The sequence below is a fragment of the Mytilus californianus genome, unplaced genomic scaffold (assembly GCF_021869535.1).
Source record: "Mytilus californianus isolate M0D057914Y unplaced genomic scaffold, xbMytCali1.0.p SCAF_8, whole genome shotgun sequence".
Classification (NCBI taxonomy): Eukaryota; Metazoa; Mollusca; class Bivalvia; order Mytilida; family Mytilidae; genus Mytilus; species Mytilus californianus.
Window position 1 is genome coordinate 15,757,577 of NW_026262734.1, and position 20,118 is coordinate 15,777,694.

Below are 20,118 nucleotides of genomic sequence, written 5' to 3' on the forward strand. Positions count from 1 at the left end.
TTTTATTGTGCTGTTTATATTGAATTTCTTATTAATCTATCATTTCACGAACTAGCCCAAATGTGGCGCTTAAAAGTGGCGTTAAAACACCAACAATCAATCAATCAATCATTTCACGAACTGACGAATTGTCTTTGTAAAATATACATACTATTACAATGTAAGTAAATATTGACTTATTGTACAATATACATACTATTACAATGTAAGTAGATATTGACTTATCGTACCAGTATAACAAAAGATCTGTTTACAACCTTGTATGCATTTTTCATATTTGGCCAAAACTATAGAAGTTAAAGAAAAGTCAGCATCTGATGATATATCAACAGGGTGGAAATTGTTAGTCGAGTCTTTATAGTTGTTGTCATTAAATGACATTTAAAGCTGTTTCTCATATTTTTTTTCGTTTTTGCATAGTTTGTTCTTTATATGTTGTGCCGTTACACCACTGACCCAGGTTACGAGGGTGGGGGTTGGTGCCAACAAACTAGTTTAACCCCCATTCTATATGTGCCTATCTCAAGTCAGGAGCCTGTAATTCATTGGTTATCGTTTGTTGCTGTATATCATATTTGTTTTTCGTTCATTATTTTGTACATAAAAAATCAAGCCGTTAATTTTCTCGTTTGAATTGTTTTACATCTGTCATTTCGGATTTATAGCTGTCTTTGCGGTATGGGTTTTACTCATTGTTGAAGACCGTACAGTGACCTATAGTCTGTGTCATTTGGCCTCTTGTGGAAAGTTGTCTCATTGGCAATCATACCAAATCTTCTTATTTTTATAAATGTATATTAGCAACCTTTTCACTGTTTGTGTGTATGGAAATTGTCATCTGTTTTCTAGAAAAGGGAATCCTACGAAATGTTTTCTAGAAAAGGGGAAATCCTACGAAATGGGCTAACAATTAGTATGATGATACTGAAATAAATCATATAAGTAACATGCAAGCCACAACACATTTCTTCTAAAGTTTATTCCAAATTAATTAACCAAATACATTCTGTCAAATTATAACTGATGACATAAGTAAACATTTCAAAGCCCCCCAATCCCTTCAAAAAAAAAAAAAAAAAAAAGAAAAAGAAAAAATGAATAATTTCTTATTTTTTAACAAAATTGAAATTAAGCGGTGATCTTATGAAGAATTGATATTTAAATAAGAAAATTAAAAAACTAATGAAACTTGTCAAATTTAATTGAAAAGAAGAGAACATTATTTTGTACTCCGAACCTTTAAAATGTCAAACTTTATATTTGTATCATCAGGACATTAAAATGTATTACAACATATTTGTTTCACCACATAAGTACCATTTTCCTACACAAAAAGCTCACATACAACAGATTTAAACAATTGATATGCGCGAAAACCAAACTTAAAAGGACACATATTTCAGATAATTAAAATTTTAAAGATATAAATCTTAGTTTAAACCCATCCCCAAGCATATAGTCTACATAACCCTAATTTATAATTTATAAATCCGGATTTATCTAAATTCCAAACGGTTTTATTTCAGTAATACTCAATCTGAAACTGGTGCATTCATGTTAAATTTTATCCAAACCCGATAATTTTCATTGACATACAATGCCTATGTGATAGATCCCATTTAACGAGTTTCCAACATGACATTTCCCAGTTAACTGCGATTCAAAACTGATTCATAATAATTTCACACAGTCCGATCTCTCATTCAATCTCATCTTCAAACTAATATAACTTCAACTACACCAAATCTCAAATGCAGCTGCAGTTAAACTCAATTGCGAATTGATCCCAACCGAACATTGATTTATTTGTACTAAATTCTGTTTCCGAACTGATATATCTCAATTTATCCAGTTTCAATCTCAAAACATAATATTGTTTAAGCTTTCTAAAAATATTTCTTAACCTTACCTATAAGGAAACAAGAGTAGATACACAAGATACATAACATATTCAATTAAATCACATTTACGTCCAAAACAATCAAACATTTTGATAGTTTCTGGTGCTATATCTTTCTTTGTGTTAATATCTTCTATTATCTTAGCACATCTTTTTATAGTATGGTTGATCAGGAAAGGCCATATCCAAAAACTGTCAAAGCTGTAAAAAAGATAAAAATTGGTTAGCATACTTTTTGGTTTAAAATGTTTATGCAGTACTTTGTATATGTTCAAGTTGTAACTAAGATAGTCTTAAAAAGTAAATTAACAAAAATACCGAACTCCAAGGAAAATTTTAAACGGAAATTCCCTTATCAAATGGCAAAATCAAAAGCTCAAACACATGAAACGAATGGAAAACAACTGTCATGTTCCTGACTTGGTACAGACATTTCCTTATGTAGAAAATGGTGGATTAAACCCGGTTTTGTTTACCTTAACTTTAACCTTAAGTTTGAACTGAAATTGAAAAAAATACTTACTCACTTGATTTTTAATTTATAATGAAAATATAGATTGATAAACATATATGCCAATAAAAGATTGCATTCTATACAATTTGATTAGAAACTGCTTTCCATTCCAAAGCAACTGAGTTAATACTTTGCTTCATTCATTTCTTTAATAGCAATTGTTATTCATCTGTATAAGTATTGAAAACGACACGACGAAGATAAACAGATATCATCATACTAAGCACCATTGTGTCGACAAAGTAAGCACAGTCTTTGCTATTAGCACGAAGCATTCAATTTCATTAGTTCAGGTACAGTCCAAAAAATAGTTCATAATAAATATTGCCGTAAGTTTACAGTTCATAATCTAGAACTGAACCGTTGTCAACTCCACCCCAATACTTTATATGCAGACTTTAGCAACACTTATATTTTTGTTTTGTTTTTCCAGTTTCATATCTTTGTTCTCGAGCATACTCAAATAAAATAATCCAATAATAAAGTGTCTTCAGTGTTAACCAAGTCAATGAACATTTTTCAATACCTTAAATTGAATACTACTCTATATCATTTACAATCTCTCGTGTAAACTATGTCTACGTGGCAATGTTGTTGATACTGACAATTAAGACTTCGTTAAAAGAATGATACCAAAGGGATTATCAAACGCATAAGTCGAAAACTAACTGACAATGCCATGGCAAAAAAAAAAAAACCCAAAAAAACAAACGAAAACGACAAACAACACTATAAAAATACATAGAAAACTAAAAACGGAGCCACACGAACCCCAACAAACAAAACCAATCGGTAATATATCATATAGATTCATCAGTTGACTACATTTCCGTATATATCTCATGACTTATCTGAAAATCTCGAGATACTACTCAGTTAAGCCCTGTTGGTTCATATATTTCGGCTGGTGAGCATACATTATAATTCAATTCTGAACATATCAGTCTGTAGAGGTGTTCACCAAGCAAAATAGTACAAAGGATGGATATGTCCAAATTGTATATAGTCAAATTTGAGTATGTACGAACCAATGATTTTGTCCAAAGTAGCAGTCCAGAAAAGTCTTCTGTTTTGATTCACTCATTTCAAAAACGCTTCGAATCTTTGATGTTCTTTATTAGGATGCCATAAAGGTAGCATACAGAGGGTCTATATGCTATGGCCATGAAAAACCACCAATATCATGGCGACGAAAAAACGTCTTTCCGTTTTTACTTTTTTTGGATGATTCATCAAATATAATAAGGAGCATACGATTTCCAGCAAAATTCTCAGTTTAAATGTCTTAAAAATAAATAATGAATACAAACACTTTATAAATGTCAGGAATCGTAAGCGCTTTTCTGGATTTACTATGGCAAGCCGTTCTCATCAAAACTATGTTTAAACAATTTTTCGAAAAATTTACACACTGAGAATTAAAAAAAAAAAACACTGAGATTAAAAAACCTAAAAACGCACACTATGAATTAAAAATTACACACTGAGATTTCATAAAAACGCACTCAGATTAAAAAAAAATGAAAAACACACACTGAGAATTGAAAATTACACAATGAGATTTTCAAAAAGACACACTGAGATGAAATAAACTGAAAAACACACACTGAGAATTTGAAATTACACACCGAGAATTTAAATTACACACTGATATTCAGTGTGCGCACTTTTTATGCGCACAAATCTAATTAGCATACTTACTCTGAATCTATTACAAGCTTAAAACAAATAGGGGACAGAACTCGTTAGTCCTTCAATTTGGCGCTAACTGTTTCATAAAAAACATTAAAAATACAACGTATAGAAAAACTACGTTATCAAAGACCAATAGAACAAGAAAAATACCCACTTACTCTCAGTAACAAAATATAACCAAATGGTAAAAAACTTTATTAAAATTATAAGAAAACATTGGAACAATCTGCAAAAGTACAAACAATGCAGTCATTTTTTTCCCCAAGTGCCTATTATAGCATAAAAACGTAACAAAAATATAAAGATTACCTTGCGAAATCAGGGTAACAGTTGAAAGACTTTTGAAAAGGAACCATGCTTAAACAGTTTATATGAGTTAGCAAAAAAAGTTGTTAAGTCTTGAAATTTATTACGAATGTTGGTTGTAGGAACCGTATTTCATTATAATGACGAGAGTTCGGGAGACCAAGATATTAATCTGTTGATTTATTCATCTCATGAATATTCATTAGTAATTTGAATATTAATCTCAGTGTGTATTTTTGAAATCTCATCGTGTAATTAACAATTCTCAGTGTGTGTTTTTCAATTTATTTCATCTCAGTGTGTCTTTTTAAAATCTCAGTGTGCAATTTTAAATTCTCAGTGTGTGTTTTTCATTTTTTTAAATCTCAGTGTGTAACTTCGATTCCTCAGAGTGTTATTTTAGGTTCTTAAATCTCAGTGTGATTTTTTTAATTCTCAGTGTGATTTTTTTAATTCTCAGTGTGTAATTTTTTCGAAAAAATGGTTTAAACATAGTTTTGACGGGAACGGCTTGCCATAATTCACCTTCATCAGGAACGCTCAAAGCCGAATATTTTAAAGCCAATGTTTCAGAACTAAAACAGTATTTGTGTTTGATTTGACCTACAAACTGTTTTGATTTGAGCGCCACTGACGAAACTCGCGTCTGGCCTAACACATAATAAGTCTGGTAACTTGGATAAGGTTTTACATGACCAACATTATGAAACGAATCTTTAACGTACTAGCTCAGACCATATAAGTCTGTAGATCAACTTGTAACTTTTTCTCGAAGATATCTTTCGACTTTGTACCATTTTTTTTTATTCTGTTTGTTTAATATGCTACGTTGTTTTTGGTCGTGGATCTAACCAGCAATCCTATACCCTTGAGGAGTGCACACGATTTTCATGAAGCGTTAAAAATGTTATGTGTGACACATGCAGCGTAATGTGTTAAGTGAAACATAAACATGATCATGATTGTAATTGGTAATTTTTCACCCAAAATAATTGATTTGTCTTCGTTGCATTACATGCATATAATATTGAAATTACTCATACCCAAAATGCAAAAAGCATGCAATAAGATAATGCTACATATATGGTGCCGGTAACAAGACGCTCTCTCAGCACTTAAGATCACCTTAAGACTGTCCTAGTGACTAAGAGTGTAACAAGAAGCAATCTTTTATCATCCTTAGAAGGATTGACAGCCCTTAACATATTCGAATTTCTTACGGATTTACGGGGATTCTTTGCACTCCTTATCATAGTCTTATTAATTATAGTAACTCTAAAACATCTTAATTTTTATGTCCATTAGTAAGAACTCTTTGCATTAACTTAATTATTTACGATCGTAACACGATTCTTACTTAACACGTTTTAATATTAGTGTGGCTCTACCCACCCATAAACTAATCTTTGAATGCAAATGGCCCTTGTTTTACATATGACGAATAACATGCGAAGAAATCAAGATCGCTTGACAAGACCTTTATTCCGTGACCGCTTAAATCCTCTTGATTTTATGAAAAATTATCAAGAACTATCGGTTCAATTCAGGATATAGTCTAATTTCCGATTCCTCTTGTTTTAAAATTCGGTTTTCGTGGTCTTTTGCACTGAGCCATCATATTCTTTTTTCTCTTAAATTTCACACGTTGTTAATTTTATTATCGTCATTACTAGACTATGTAAGCAAAAAATCTTATTACCTCAAAACGCACGAGAGATTTTTATTTGGCAATGACTAAATCAAAGAATGAAACTGTTGATTGACAGGACGAAAAGTTAGTAAGTGTGCTTAAAATAAGACCGCCATAAGGGTATTCTTAAAACGTTAAGAGAAAGAAAAGGGCGAGGAAAGAATGGTTCTGGTTACACTCTTAAATGATTCTTAGCGCACTCTTTGTGCTATCGTAAACCATGACTTACGAGAACTTCAAGAGAAGTTTCTTGTTACTGGCCCCCGACTCTCTAATCTATACCTTTCGATAACAAAAAGAGAAATCGAGTGAAAGCAATGTCATTGTCAAAGCCATGCAAAAGGAGCATGACTAAATCAGGAAAGAGAAACAATACATTTGATTTTTAAGAGTGGTTAAATAAATCATCAAATAGAATAAATCTATGAACTAGTTGTGCATAAAGTTGCAAAAACGGGGGAAAAGTGATAAATGTGCAAGTTAAAAGTATGATAATATGTAGACAAAAATAAAAGAATAAAAATGATCTTACTAATAAAATTTAAGAAATAAAAAGAATATTTATTTTCATATCGAACTTTTTAAGTTGTTTTTCAGTGCTATATACTGCTCAAAAGAGGAAGGTAAAGAGAATTCATGGAAAATTTGCTATAAATCCATGTTTAGAATATTTTCATGATATCATGTTATTTTACATAAAGTATGCATGCATTATATACAGTTTAATGAATATTTAGATGAGTCAAAGAAAAAGTTCATGAATTAAAAATAAGCAACCGAATATTTACCTGTGTATCGTGCTATCCGAAGATTTCGATCTTAAGGTGGCACGGTAGTATTTACATTCGGAATTTAGGTTGCTCTTTTGTGTACCCTACTTAACTTAATGTATCTGAACAGTGTGATTGGACAAAAAATACAGTATCTACTGAACATGCTTTCCCAAACTGAATCAGGTGTGGAAAAATATGAAATAATTTTACATACAGGTAAAAACGAATTTTTGAGAATTTTTTTATATCTTGTATTCACTGCACGATAAAAGACCTAAAAGCACTGGCCTTAGGTTAATGAAGATAGCAAAATAAGTAAACGGGCATTATACATATTCAAATTAATTTCTGAATACTATACTGAAAGTACTTCAGTTAACTGTGTATGTAGAATTTTGGGTAGTGTTAGAAAGTGGGGAAAATTCCAAAATGGGTATCATTATCCCTGTGAGCCAGGAAATACTACCGTGCCACCTACAATGGCTACATTAACTCTCTATTGCGAGAGATCGCTTACGGTGACGGTATGAATTATTCGGGTTCTGTATCGTATTAAAATTATATGACTAGATAGTGTTAAAGTAATAGACCAGCACTTCATTATACACTGATCATTGTTTTGTAAATGACAGAATTTCTTTTCTCAAAACTGTGCAGTTTCACCCTAAACACTTTAGAGCTAGATAACTGAGCTGAAATTATCAGTATTGCTAGTAAGGTTAAAGAATTTCTATAATTATTCCTGAAAAGTTTTGTTGAATAATGTCAACTTCCTGATAAAAAAAAACTTGGTAGATATACTGATATAATTGGTTATCTTCAAATACTTTACAAGCAGTCATTTACATCGTTACCTTGGTTTCGCCTCATACTATCTGTGATGCATGTACATGTTAAAAAAAAATCGTCATAGAAAACACTTCTTTCTTTCCATTCTTCCCTATAATTGATACTTGACATCTCACATCAAGTTTACACAAACACGTAAGATAAGATCAAGCATTCTTCCCTATAATTGATACTTGGCATCTCACATCAAGTTTACACAAACACGTAAGATAAGATCAAGCATTCATCCCTATAATTGATATTTGACATCTCACATCAAGTTTACACAAACGCGTAAGATAAGATCAAGCATTCTTCCCTATAATTGATATTTGACATCTCACATCAAGTTTACACAAACACGTAAGATAAGATCAAGCATTCTTCCCTATAATTGATACTTGACATCTCACATCAAGTTTACACAAACACGTAAGATAAGATTAATCTTTTTGAATCTCAAGTACGGGTTGTACACATAATCTAAAACATTTCGATTTAAAAGAATGCTTATTGCCTTAAAGAATTAACGCTCAGTTAGTTCAGAAGCCAATGAGATGTTGCATTTCAGTGCCAAGTTATTTACTTTGTTTAGTTAGATTTTCCAAAATGCAGTATTTTTTCTAAAGTTAAAACCTTTTGAAATGTGTTTCAATGTCAAGGTATTCACTCTATAAGTTTCAAAGTTTCCAATAAACACACAATTTCTCCAAGACTTCAATATAAAAACCCAGTGTAAACAATTACCACATACGTATGCTTACATAAAAACTGACTGCATGCATTTCTTAATTTAAAGTAAAATTCTGTATAAGTTAAACACAGGCAAGTCATGTATTTGATGGATAAGTAAGTACCAGCAATTTAGAGAAAATGGGAGTCTTGACCTGTATAAATAATCATTAGAATGACCGTATGGCAAACTTTTGTGGTGTGTGGTGCTATTGGAGATTTTTCATTTGACATGAACCATGATGTCTAACACTGCAATGCAAAAAGCAAAGTATTTACAAGCTACACATATTGATTTTTTCCTTGCTTAGCGACATTGTATAAAGCAGTGATGTGCTACGCAATTACCTGTTTTGTTTTTATGGCTCTACAAGTCATGTAACAAATTGTGAATAAAGATCTATGCTAAAATCTAATTTGTGAATGCTAGTGCTAGTGCAACAGGCTACTAAAGTTAACCAACGAGAAATTAAGATCTGCTTACAATTTCCACTTCTGAAAAGAATATATATTTAGTTTCAAAGGGAACGATTTTGATGTTTCTGCTAAAAATGTATTTCATCAAGGCAATACAACGAATTATGATATAAAATTGCTTCGTTTTTCAGACATTATTATTCAAGATAATATAATAAAATAAAAATAGGTTTATTTGTGTATGCTTAATGAAAATGTTAAATTATTCATAACATAATTTGTATATGTCATGCATTATAGAAGTATATAAATACATAGGCATATGTATACAAATAATTCGAATTCTCCTTTGCAGTATTACTAGTTTTATATATATGACACTTATATGCTTCAACTGTGTTAATATTTTGTTTTACCTTGATTGATGGTAGTCCGGATACATTTTAGCTGGTACATAATTTCCGGGTCTTTGGTAATTCTGCGACCTAGGTATGGGATAAGAAGCGAGACTTGGATGAACGTTGTGATGGTTATTATAAGTTTGACCAATATGCTTCTGCAAATGGTTTCCATATTTGTTTGATATTAGCTTCTGTTGGTTGAAATTATTTGGATTATTGTTGTTGAAATTACCATTACTAGATGATTGTATATAGTTGTTATTTACAACAGGATTTGACAAAACCCTGGATTGCACCGGATTTGCTAGAAAATCAGAAAGTCCAGCAAATATCCTGTCTTTAGGCTGTGCTATCCCTGGATGATCATTTGCGTGATAGTGTCTTTGATTTTGAGTGTTCGGTTTAGTGAGTCCATTCATCTGTGTGAATATATAGTCCAACAATGGGCCTGACTTCCCTGACTTCCCTGCATTCCGACGATCGGAAAGAACCGAAGCTGTGTCGGGGGTTTTGAAAACATGCATACGTTCACTGTTGCCATTGCTGAAGGCATGTCCTGTGTTAATTTTATTCACGGGACCGCTTTGTCTAGGATATTGCTGGTCCGGTCGTAAATGTTGATAAAGGGCACCATTGATATTATTTGACTTGATATTACCAATGAGCAGACTGTTCCCATTTGATATTACCCCATTGAATGAACTTTGCCTTTGATGGTTGTTTGAACTCGGTGACAATCCACGAAATATGTAATCTGTTCCAGAATTGGCATGGTTATTAGACGACATTCTATTTGAACCCTGTGGTAAATAATTATGTCTTATCGGACTAACTTTGACCGACGGAAGCTCAAAATCACGTAGTTGTGGGCGTTGTAATGACATTATGTTGCTGTAGACTTTTCGGCCATTCAATGGCTGTAGTGGCCTACAATTTTCCCTTATATAGACTGGGTCCGATTTAAACACTCGACTTGAAACAGAGTGGGCTTTTCCCGTAGCAGCAACATGTTCGTGTACTTTCTCTTGCAGATGTCTAAACCTATCAAGCTTTAATAAACAAAATAAAACTAAAATAAATGGGTTAACATTGTGCACCAGAACTTTTATACATTTGTTACAAAACCAAGACAGTTTTGGACATTTTTTAAAAACAGAAATGTGAAGAATACTTGTCTTGTGTTTTGTACGAAGTTACTTTACCGACCTCACAAAATTATAAGAATTAAGATAGAAAACAATTAAAGATCAAAGTTCCCTAGATGAAAACATTACTTGTAGGTTTATGGAAGGTTTCTGCAACTTGTTTTCAGACTTCCCCCCCAAAAAGATACTTTTGATTAAAATGACCCATTATTTCTCTATTTACAGATGAAGTTTCATAATCTTTCTTTGAGGAAATGTAAAAAAGAGGCAGGATTCTGCAACTTGTTTTCAGACTACCCTCCAAAAAGATACTTTTAATTAAAATGACCCATTATTTCTCTATTAACAGATGAAGTTTCATAATCTTTCTTTGAGGAAATGTAAAAAAACTAAACAGGAGATACCAAGGGAACATTAAAAAACTCAAAAGTTGAAAAAACCCAAAAAGAACACAAAATAATCGTTTGTTGAAAAAACTCACAAAATAACAAAAGTACCGAACTCCAAGGAAAATTCAAAACGGGAAGTCCCTTATAAAGCCATTACATGACATCATGATATTTGCTTTTGATGAACATGTGTTGTTGTGTTCAATAAGACTTTCAAACTAACAAAACAATGATATCAGGAAAGAAATCTACATATTGTACATGGTAAAGTGTCTACATCTTGTGTCACGCTGTTAATCGTCCCGAATCTAGACAAGGTTTGAATAAAAAGATCGGAGATTTTCAAAGCCATATGCCATTTACACCATATGCATCCATAGCCATTTCAAATTCCTAGGAAAATATCAAACGTAAAGCAATATTGTTTGATGTCCATATGCATTGTGAGACACCAATACATTTCGGTGGTTCTGTTGTTTTAACACATCTTTTAAATTTCACATTATGATTAACGTTTTTTCCCTAATATCCCGAGTGACCTACAATCGTATAGTTTGGTACAAATGAAAAAAAAAAAAAAAAAAAATATTGTTCATAAATTTCGTTCCTCCGAAGAGCTGATCTTGATTCACCTCCATCAGGAACGTTCGGAAGGAATATTTGAAAGTCAGTGTTGAATGAATACGATTTATACGTGCAAGGATGTGTATCTGGAAATAAAAGCATTCCCAAAAAGGTAATTAATCATGACCTAAAGTTTACGCTTCATTGCCTTTAATCAAGTTAACGCCCGCGTTATGATAATGATTTACAATCGTTTAATATCAAATGGGTATGCATTATGGAGAATATAGCCTCGTACAATAAATAGGCAAATTAACCCATGTTAAATAGTCTATTGACATGGTTTTAAGACCTAATAACAAGTTACCTAGAATGACACAAAAGGTGTTGTCAAGACGGTGTTATTAATGGTGCATCAAAACAAAGTGAAAACAGGAAGAAAAAGATAGATCATTTCATTATATATTTAATTACATGTAAAGCTAATGTAGTAAAAAAATAACTGATACAACAATTCAAATATCTAAAAAAAGTTATTAACTCTTGACCGAACAACAATGATAATTCACGCAAGCACTTCGCATACGCGTGAAATATTGTGTTGTTCGATCACGCGTTAAGTTCTGATGTGTTAATAATGTGGTAATAACCAATGTTTTTTATGAAGACCAGTGCTGTGTTTTTTATGAAGACCAGTGCTGTGTTTTTTTATGAAGACCAGTGCTGTGTTTTTTTATGAAGACCAGTGCTGTGTTTTTGCGTTTATGATGTAAAGGAAAAAACTAAAAAAATCTATACTAATTACGGCAATGACTTGTATATGTACATAGATTTATTTTATTTACCTGTCGTTCAGACATAGGAATAGTGTCAGCCATTACAAACCACATAACACTTTCGTAACACGGTGGAGTAGTAAGACTTCCTCTGTAGTGATAAAATGCATTCTTCCGTTGTGGTAAAAAGTCAAGCATCCTTACATTGGAAACGTTCGCCTTTTTACCTATAAAACATAAATATATAAGTCGTTTGTTGTTGTTGTTACAAAGTTAGACGTCTGTGCCCTTCTGAATTTGAAGGCTGGCTTTCATGATGATTTCTAATTGTTGTGGAATCGTCAAGGAATTAACGGAAATTTTGTATTTTATTGAATGATTTACTTTAAGGTATATATGCCATTTGTATATAATTATTTCTGTGAATGTTGAGCACACTTAAAATAATGGCATTCATTTCGAACTTTAATACCAATATTTCAATATTTCAAAATTCTTTTTATTTAAATAACTTTGACATTGTACAAGATTGTGCTTTTATCGTAGCTTTATATGTCAAACCTTTGGAATTTTGGGTCTGCAATTCTCTTCAACTTTGTATTTAATTTGGCCTTATTGATTTTTTTTTATTCGAGCGTCACTGGTGAGTCTTTGGAGACGAAACGCGCGTCCGGCGTACAAAATTTTAATCCTGGTATCATACATGAGTTTTATTACACTATTTACGTGCTGTATGAAATATACTTGAAATTGCAGATATTAAATGATTAATTTTGGCGCATGATTTCTATTTTATAACTAATATATCAAAGGAAGAAGATACCAAGACACCATCTTAAATCATATGTTAAAGAAAGACAGACAAGACCATGGCCAAAAGTAAAAACATACTTGTCGAATAATCGCATTGAATGTTGTCATCAAAACGAAAATGAGGACAGAATTGTGGCTGCGACAAGAGAAAAGATTAACATGGATATGTGACACAAATATTCCTTAACGGTCAATTATATCAGTATTTTGTCTGTTGAACTTTTCAAAAAAATCATCCAAACCTTATCATTAACAATCCTTGGTGTAAAAACCTCCTTTAAAGCTGCAACTATTTATTATGGAAATCATGAAAAATAATAAGTTAGAATAAAAGGAAGCGAAAGCCCTGGTGTATCACTCAAACCGAGAAATAAAATAGAAAGTTTATAATGAGAAAATTGAAACCCTATCTTTTGTAACCGACACTCTCGTCAGCCCCGTTGTTTCTGGTGGGTTTCGTGATTCCCATTCCTAAGTTTTTCTACGTAAGTTTTTGTAGACTGTTATTTGTATTTTCGTGTTTTTTGACTTGGTGTTGTCGGTTCCGCTTCAACTGAAAGATTATATTGTCCTTTTTGTATTTACGACTGTTTTTGTAAGCAAATTTACCAAAATGAAAACAAATTCTGTGATAACATATCACATGTTAACAATATGAAAACAGGAATAAATCATATTTTCAGTGAACAAACATAATTATATTTCAATCAAAAAGGTACTTGATTTGAAGCATATATTTTATATGTTTTTCTATTCTTAAAAAAACCCACAATATTATACCGGTATGTGAATACTGAGATTTTCTTTGAAATGGTTATTGTTTTACTGTTGTGGTATGCTTTACTGTTTAACTTTTCTGTTATCATGTTATCCTCTTCAGCATTATACCTGTCTAAAATTGCCCGTTTATAAATTTTGAAACTATAAAGAAACTTAGGTTTCAACTCCCTCAGGCAAAGTTGACCTTAGATTGATTTGGCTATTTTTAAGGTATTTTTTGTCATAAAGCTCTTCAACTGTTTCGGTACTTATACATCCTCGGCTTTCAAATATTCGGCTTTGAGCGTTCCTGATGAAGGTAAATCCAGTAAAGCGCTTCGACGCATGGAATTATCTAACGTGTTGTTTTCATTTTTTTATGGTGCAGAAACTTGTCTTTTGTTAAATAGTATTGTTTTAAGCTGAAGAAGTTTTATTTTCTTGTGTTGTGTGGGTATTGTCTTATTGACTATATCGAATACTTTCTTTTACTCATTCATAATATAATATATATATATAGAATCATAGGTTTGAACGTTGTTTTCAATTTAGACTTGTATATATAGAATCTGATATATATTTTGTCTCTTTTAACAATTATTTTGTATTTTTTATGAGAGAGAGAGAGAGAGAGAGAGAGAGAGAGAGAGAGTTATAACGACTAGCTCGCTGGAACATTGAACAGTTCTAAAAGAACAGCCAATTCATATTAATTAGTATTTCAATAACATTAACGATACCAATTTTACTACACCAGATGTGCTTTCGACGATTAATGTTCTTATTCAGACGTTGAATAGATGATCACACAAAAAAGGAGCTAAAGTATAGTCAAATACGGGCAAGGAATCAGAGCAAACGTCAATCAAACAATATCCGTATTTTTATGTCAGTACCGAATTTTGTTTCAATTGACCATTTAGTTTCTGATAAGGTTATTTCGTGAAAACTAAAAATTCCAGGCAATAATTTTCAAGCTTAATTACTCTGCTTCTTCAAAATTGGGATACCATATATTCGTCATATACTTAATTAACTGTTATATACGAACTAGTTAATGGTTTAAGTTACTTGAATGATAAAAAATGTGTATGCGTAATACATCTGAGGCAATCCTTTTTTCAATTGATATGTGGTTACTTAATATAGACAACCAATAAACCAACCTTTCAATTTAGTTGTCATTATCATACATGAGTTTGTTTATAATGTCAGAAAAACTCATGTATAAAAAATTAATAAGTTCAATTAAAGGACAAGGCTCGCCCATCACTTCATAACTGATAATTATTGTGTAGATATAGTCTGGTGAAAAGTTCAATCATCAAACAGTTTCCGTCCCTCTCTACCGGTCGATAACATTCTCATCTTTAACCAATACCATCACTGTTTACGCGTCCATGAAGTGGGTTATATATACATTTTTGTTTAATTACTCTTTGTAAAATAAAATTATTTATATTTTGAACTTTGTTTGTATGAGGTTTTTTCTTTTTATTAGTTACTGAAGATCTCTATTGACGTCTACATTAACAGTTTTGTAGATTTGACCGAAGGTTAACCTTTCTCCGTAGTTCTAGAAGCAAAACCACCAGGAACTAAAGATAGCATGATATGAAAGGGAAACTAAAAACTGAAAGTATTGGGGAACAAAAATTGCAAAAATTACTATATTCAAATGTTGTGCATTGTTCGTAATTAGCACAGATACAAAGATTCGTTACAGTTAATTTTATATGAAAGAATAAAGTACCTATAGACATTATAAATTACAACAACTTATCACCTTATTCATTTAAGATTAAAGCAAATTTTACTTCCATGGAATACACAGACATATACCTAAACAATTGTTTTACGACATGGTTTTGTTTCCAAACAGTCGAAACAAGACCAGGCATTTTTTTAATATTTTGGCCTGCTCTGAACATCTCATTGTAACTGTTGTAACTTAAACAATGAACACGAATACCTTATGAAAAATTATATTTAATCGTAATTTTGAACCAAGATCAAAATGGGTTGTTATTTCAACATATATATTTGCTCAACCTAACAGAAGTTCTCACTGGAAACTTTGTTATAAACAATGCTATGATATTTGTTGCAAAAATATGTTACTTTTGGAATACATATTCTATACCCTTTATGCTATTAGTCACAAGTAATCACATATGTTTTTCAGTGCAAATTATTTCAGAACATTCTAGAACTAATATTATAAATGAACTTTTATTCCATGACTTTGTGTCTGACAGTTACGTCATTATTTACTGCGTTACATACAAACGCGCTTATGAGCTTGACAAATGAGAGAGAAATAAATTAAAATCAAGTGTTTTATCAGAGATTTGAAGACATTTTTGTCAGGGGACGAGCAATTATAAGAGGCAATTGCATACTTTGGATAAAGACTGGTACAATGAGTTAGTCATGGTTATATACTATATTCACATTTACTCACAAATATATTCACATCGCTTTTGATGCATATTTATTTGCACACGACAAAACATTATAGTCGGAAACTTTATCGTGAATTCGTTGACCTTCAGTATGTATTGTTTTCCCCAAACAATATTCACAATGTTTTTTTATTTATCTGTTAGTAGTTTTCATAAATATTTGCACAAGACGGTCGAAAGTTCAGGTTGGCTGGTCGTTGACTTATACAATATATGTTTTCAACTTTACAAAAACTTCTCAATTAAGATCGACACTGTTTACTCCTCATTTTCTTATCAAAGATTTGGAGGTTTAGTCATTAAATTTTAAAATGGTGTATAAGCGCATTGAAAAATTAATTATTCAAAATAAAATCTATCTGTACGCGTGAATAAATTGAGGTGGTTCTGTTTGTAAATAGGTAGTCTTAAAACATGTTAAACATTGAGAGGGAACTATAATCAACTTATCTCTTGATTAAAAAAAAACTAATTTATATTTTTAGTATAAACTGTATATACCACTCTTCTTGTTTAATCTATAGCACTGACGTCCACCTGATATTACAATTGAACAGTAACTATATCCAGTACTTTCTTTGATCTATTAATATATTGGTAACATTTTAAATTTTAAAGACCACAACTTACTAAATATGAAAAAGTAACATACCGACATCCATTAGAATATTCATGTAGAACCAGAAGGGAAATATAACAAGGGCAAATTAAAATGACGAAAAGCATTAAATATTGTCATAAAAAAAGACAAGCAGACAAATAAATATCCCACAGAGAAAATAGGATTGAGCAACACGACCAGACCAAAAAAACGGAAAGAGAAAAAGATCTGTGCTCCACCAGTGTCATCTGCCGTTTTACGCATATTTTGAGACGTTATATTTCAAATCTGGTGGTCAAACATAATACAATAGCGGTTTGGTGAATGTATCCGATCTAAAGGTGATAAACAGACAAGCCACGGGAATCGCATGCGAGATGATTCTTCAATACAGTCACTAATGATAAAATGCAACTATCCTGGTATATAAAAAAATCTATTTTAGCTTTCCGTTCACTATCAAACGCGATATGTATTATTGTAGTGAACTCTTAATAATTGTAAATGACGAATGTACAAACACCTGAAGCTATTTAAATACGGAAACAAAAAACAAAAAAACTGATTTACGAGTACTGCTTGTCTAATTATTATAATGAAATATAATAAAAGTAAATGAAGACACTTGAAAGAAACTTAAAAAGCACATTTCTACTACGGTATTAAAAAAATAGTTGAAAACCTATTTGTTTTAATAGATTTTATATTTTTGTCGAAGAAAAGGGGTTAGGTGAAACAATACTTATAGTAATACAATTCATAACGAATTGATATAACGTACTGGTAAGTGCATTAGTAATCGAGTAACTGTTTTAAGACAATCATATTTTAGATCTGACCAACGGCAAATTACATACCATATTCTAGGATACTGTCAATTCCATTTGCTAACCGTTCAAAGGCATAAGTATCCTCTGGTACTAACTGCAATTATAATCAATAATGAGAGCTAAAATGTATAATACCATCTTAATATCAAAACTTTTTTTTGCGTACAAAGTACAAAGTACTAAAATAAGCTTTTCAATCCGCCAAACTTAGCTTCGTTCACTTATCAACTTGAATTCATCCATTTGAAAATAAATGAATAAATCTAGACTTTAACTGTTTATGTTCTGATATATGTATCAATGGATGTTTGGAAATACTATTTTACACCGTTTCAGAATACAAACAGTAGGAATGGTTCTTAAAAGAAAGATGGACTAATCCAATGGCCTGATAGTTGTGTCTTTAACTCCTATGTTGGCATTGGAAAACTTAACAATTTTGGCATATCCCTGTTAAAAAGGTTTGCCAAATTTGGCTATCTAAGCTATGGGGTAGAAAACCCTTAGCGTTTTTCTGGTTTTATTATTTCATGAAGAAAAAAATTACAGAAAAATGACCGCATGGATGATATCTTATGTCAGCTGAGGAGCACTGATTACTTTGTATTGATACCATCGGAGACGAAACATTCACCAGTTCTAGAAGCGACCCATTGGTTTAAAAAAATATAACCGTTTATCAAGTTCAAAGTAACATAACTTTCAGCGTTATAAACATTGAAATGTAGGGATATGATGTTTCTGAGTAATATTTAGTGTTTATTTCTAAGCGATAATTTAAGTTTTAATTTTAAACAATGTTTTGTAAACATAAATGCTCGATAGCTTAATACATAGTACATGAAACAATCGGACGTGAACTTTAAATTTTAGAAAGAGGGAAACAAATGTTTCAGACAGCAAAGAGATATTGAGTGTTGAAAGTCAATTTGTTTTTTAAAATACCAAACCATGTTAGTTTTATATTTGATCAAACTTTGTGTACCAAAACTGAATACAAAATAAAATATTTAGTGAATCAATGTAAGATAAAATGATTTTTGCCATAATGATTTGTTTCGTGTAAAATAGGTATAACAAAATTACTCTATTTCAAATTCAAAAAGGGGAATTCCATAAGAACTGACAAAATCAAACGTTATCAATCAACGGAACAATTGAAAAACAACTGTCATATTCCTGACTTGGTACAGGAATGTTTCGAAGAAAATGGTGGGTTAAACCTTGCTTTATAGCTAGATAAACCTTCCACTTGTATAACAGTTGTTTATAGTTCTGTTATATTGACAAAATTGAATGAGCAACCAAAACAGACATAACTAGGTTAATGTGACAATAATTGGGATCCAAAACTGTGTAAACATACATCACATACATTGTAGTTTTGTGCAGCTTCATCTTTTGCTTTCAACTAAATGTTGAATTTACAACCAGCATATTTATACCTCCTCTTACCTCAACAAAAACCCCTATTACTGCAAGTCCATCAGGCATTTTCATAGCTTCTGACAAATTACCATATCTTGTTGAATAATGAACGAAGTGGATCTGGAATGATATATTTTATGATAATAATAGATATCGCTTTCATTGTATGTTTAACTATAGATTTCAAAGGAACAATAAAAAGACACTCTTGACATGAATCATATCAAACAAAGGAAAGATAAGGGATAGAAATACCCGAGAAAAGTATTAGATATACATATGAGAGTGTTAGCCTGATCAGGTGTATCTTATTTACACTAATATATTATTGTTGATGCAGAATGATAGTTTTCAATAATTTAGGAGGGGGGTCTTTCAGCGATTTGGCCACATGTTATTGAAAAGTATGCTAAATGCAGGGTATCCAATTTCATTTTACGATATTTTGGGTTTAAAAAAAGTACAACAGTAGTTCTCCCCATGGTCATCAATGTAAAGCGATACACGCAATTATATTCAAATTGACTAGATTAATTATTTTGTGCATTGTAGTGTTGTAGTGTTATTTTCATTAATATGTGTTGATAACCTATTGTATATTTATTAACTTGATATATGATTTAAAACTATGAATAAAACACGGTTCTTTTCATATACTTGTGATTTCATAGTATTACACTGGATTATTGTCTTGTGTGCATCATTCCAAAATCCCTTCTCTTACAATATATATATTTTTGCAAATTATAAATTCATAATATTTATGTTCGTTTCCATACCTCTGCAGGATATTTCTTCCCATTCAATGCGTGTTCTGACCCTCTGCTGTTGTTAAAACCCCAGTGGAGATGCATTTCCGCTAGCTGATAATCGCCATTCAGATGTGCTCCACGTAACTTAAGACTGTGTGTGATAGCCATACTTGCTTAAATATAAATTAACGTATTCGTCTTTTAATTGTTTACATTGGAGCACAAATATAACACCACTGTGAAGAATTTTACTGCTTAAATTAATTTAGAAAATTTGGAGATAAGTTCATGTGAAGTCCAAGATTATTACTTGTAAAACATGGAATACTATATCAAGTTA

At 31.4% G+C, this 20,118-nt stretch overlaps 1 protein-coding gene across 2 annotated transcripts in view; it reads right to left on the minus strand.

Moving 5' to 3' along the window:
* Positions 1-962: 962 nt before the first annotated feature.
* LOC127711053 (carbonic anhydrase 6-like) overlaps positions 963-20,118 on the minus strand; it is a 45,457-nt gene continuing 26,301 nt past the window's right edge. The window contains exons 5-11 of one of the 2 annotated variants that reach the window (XM_052217008.1): positions 19,806-19,951; positions 19,054-19,146; positions 17,626-17,692; positions 12,200-12,357; positions 9,272-10,305; positions 8,923-8,933; positions 963-2,101 (exon numbers count right to left, since the gene is read on the minus strand). In XM_052217008.1, the coding sequence (XP_052072968.1) occupies positions 2,070-2,101; positions 8,923-8,933; positions 9,272-10,305; positions 12,200-12,357; positions 17,626-17,692; positions 19,054-19,146; positions 19,806-19,951 (1,541 nt within the window). In that variant the 3' untranslated portion in view covers positions 963-2,069. Of the gene's footprint in view, positions 2,102-8,786; positions 8,806-8,922; positions 8,934-9,271; positions 10,306-12,199; positions 12,358-17,625; positions 17,693-19,053; positions 19,147-19,805; positions 19,952-20,118 lie in introns of both variants that reach the window. The other variant, XM_052217009.1, reaches the window with a different exon arrangement.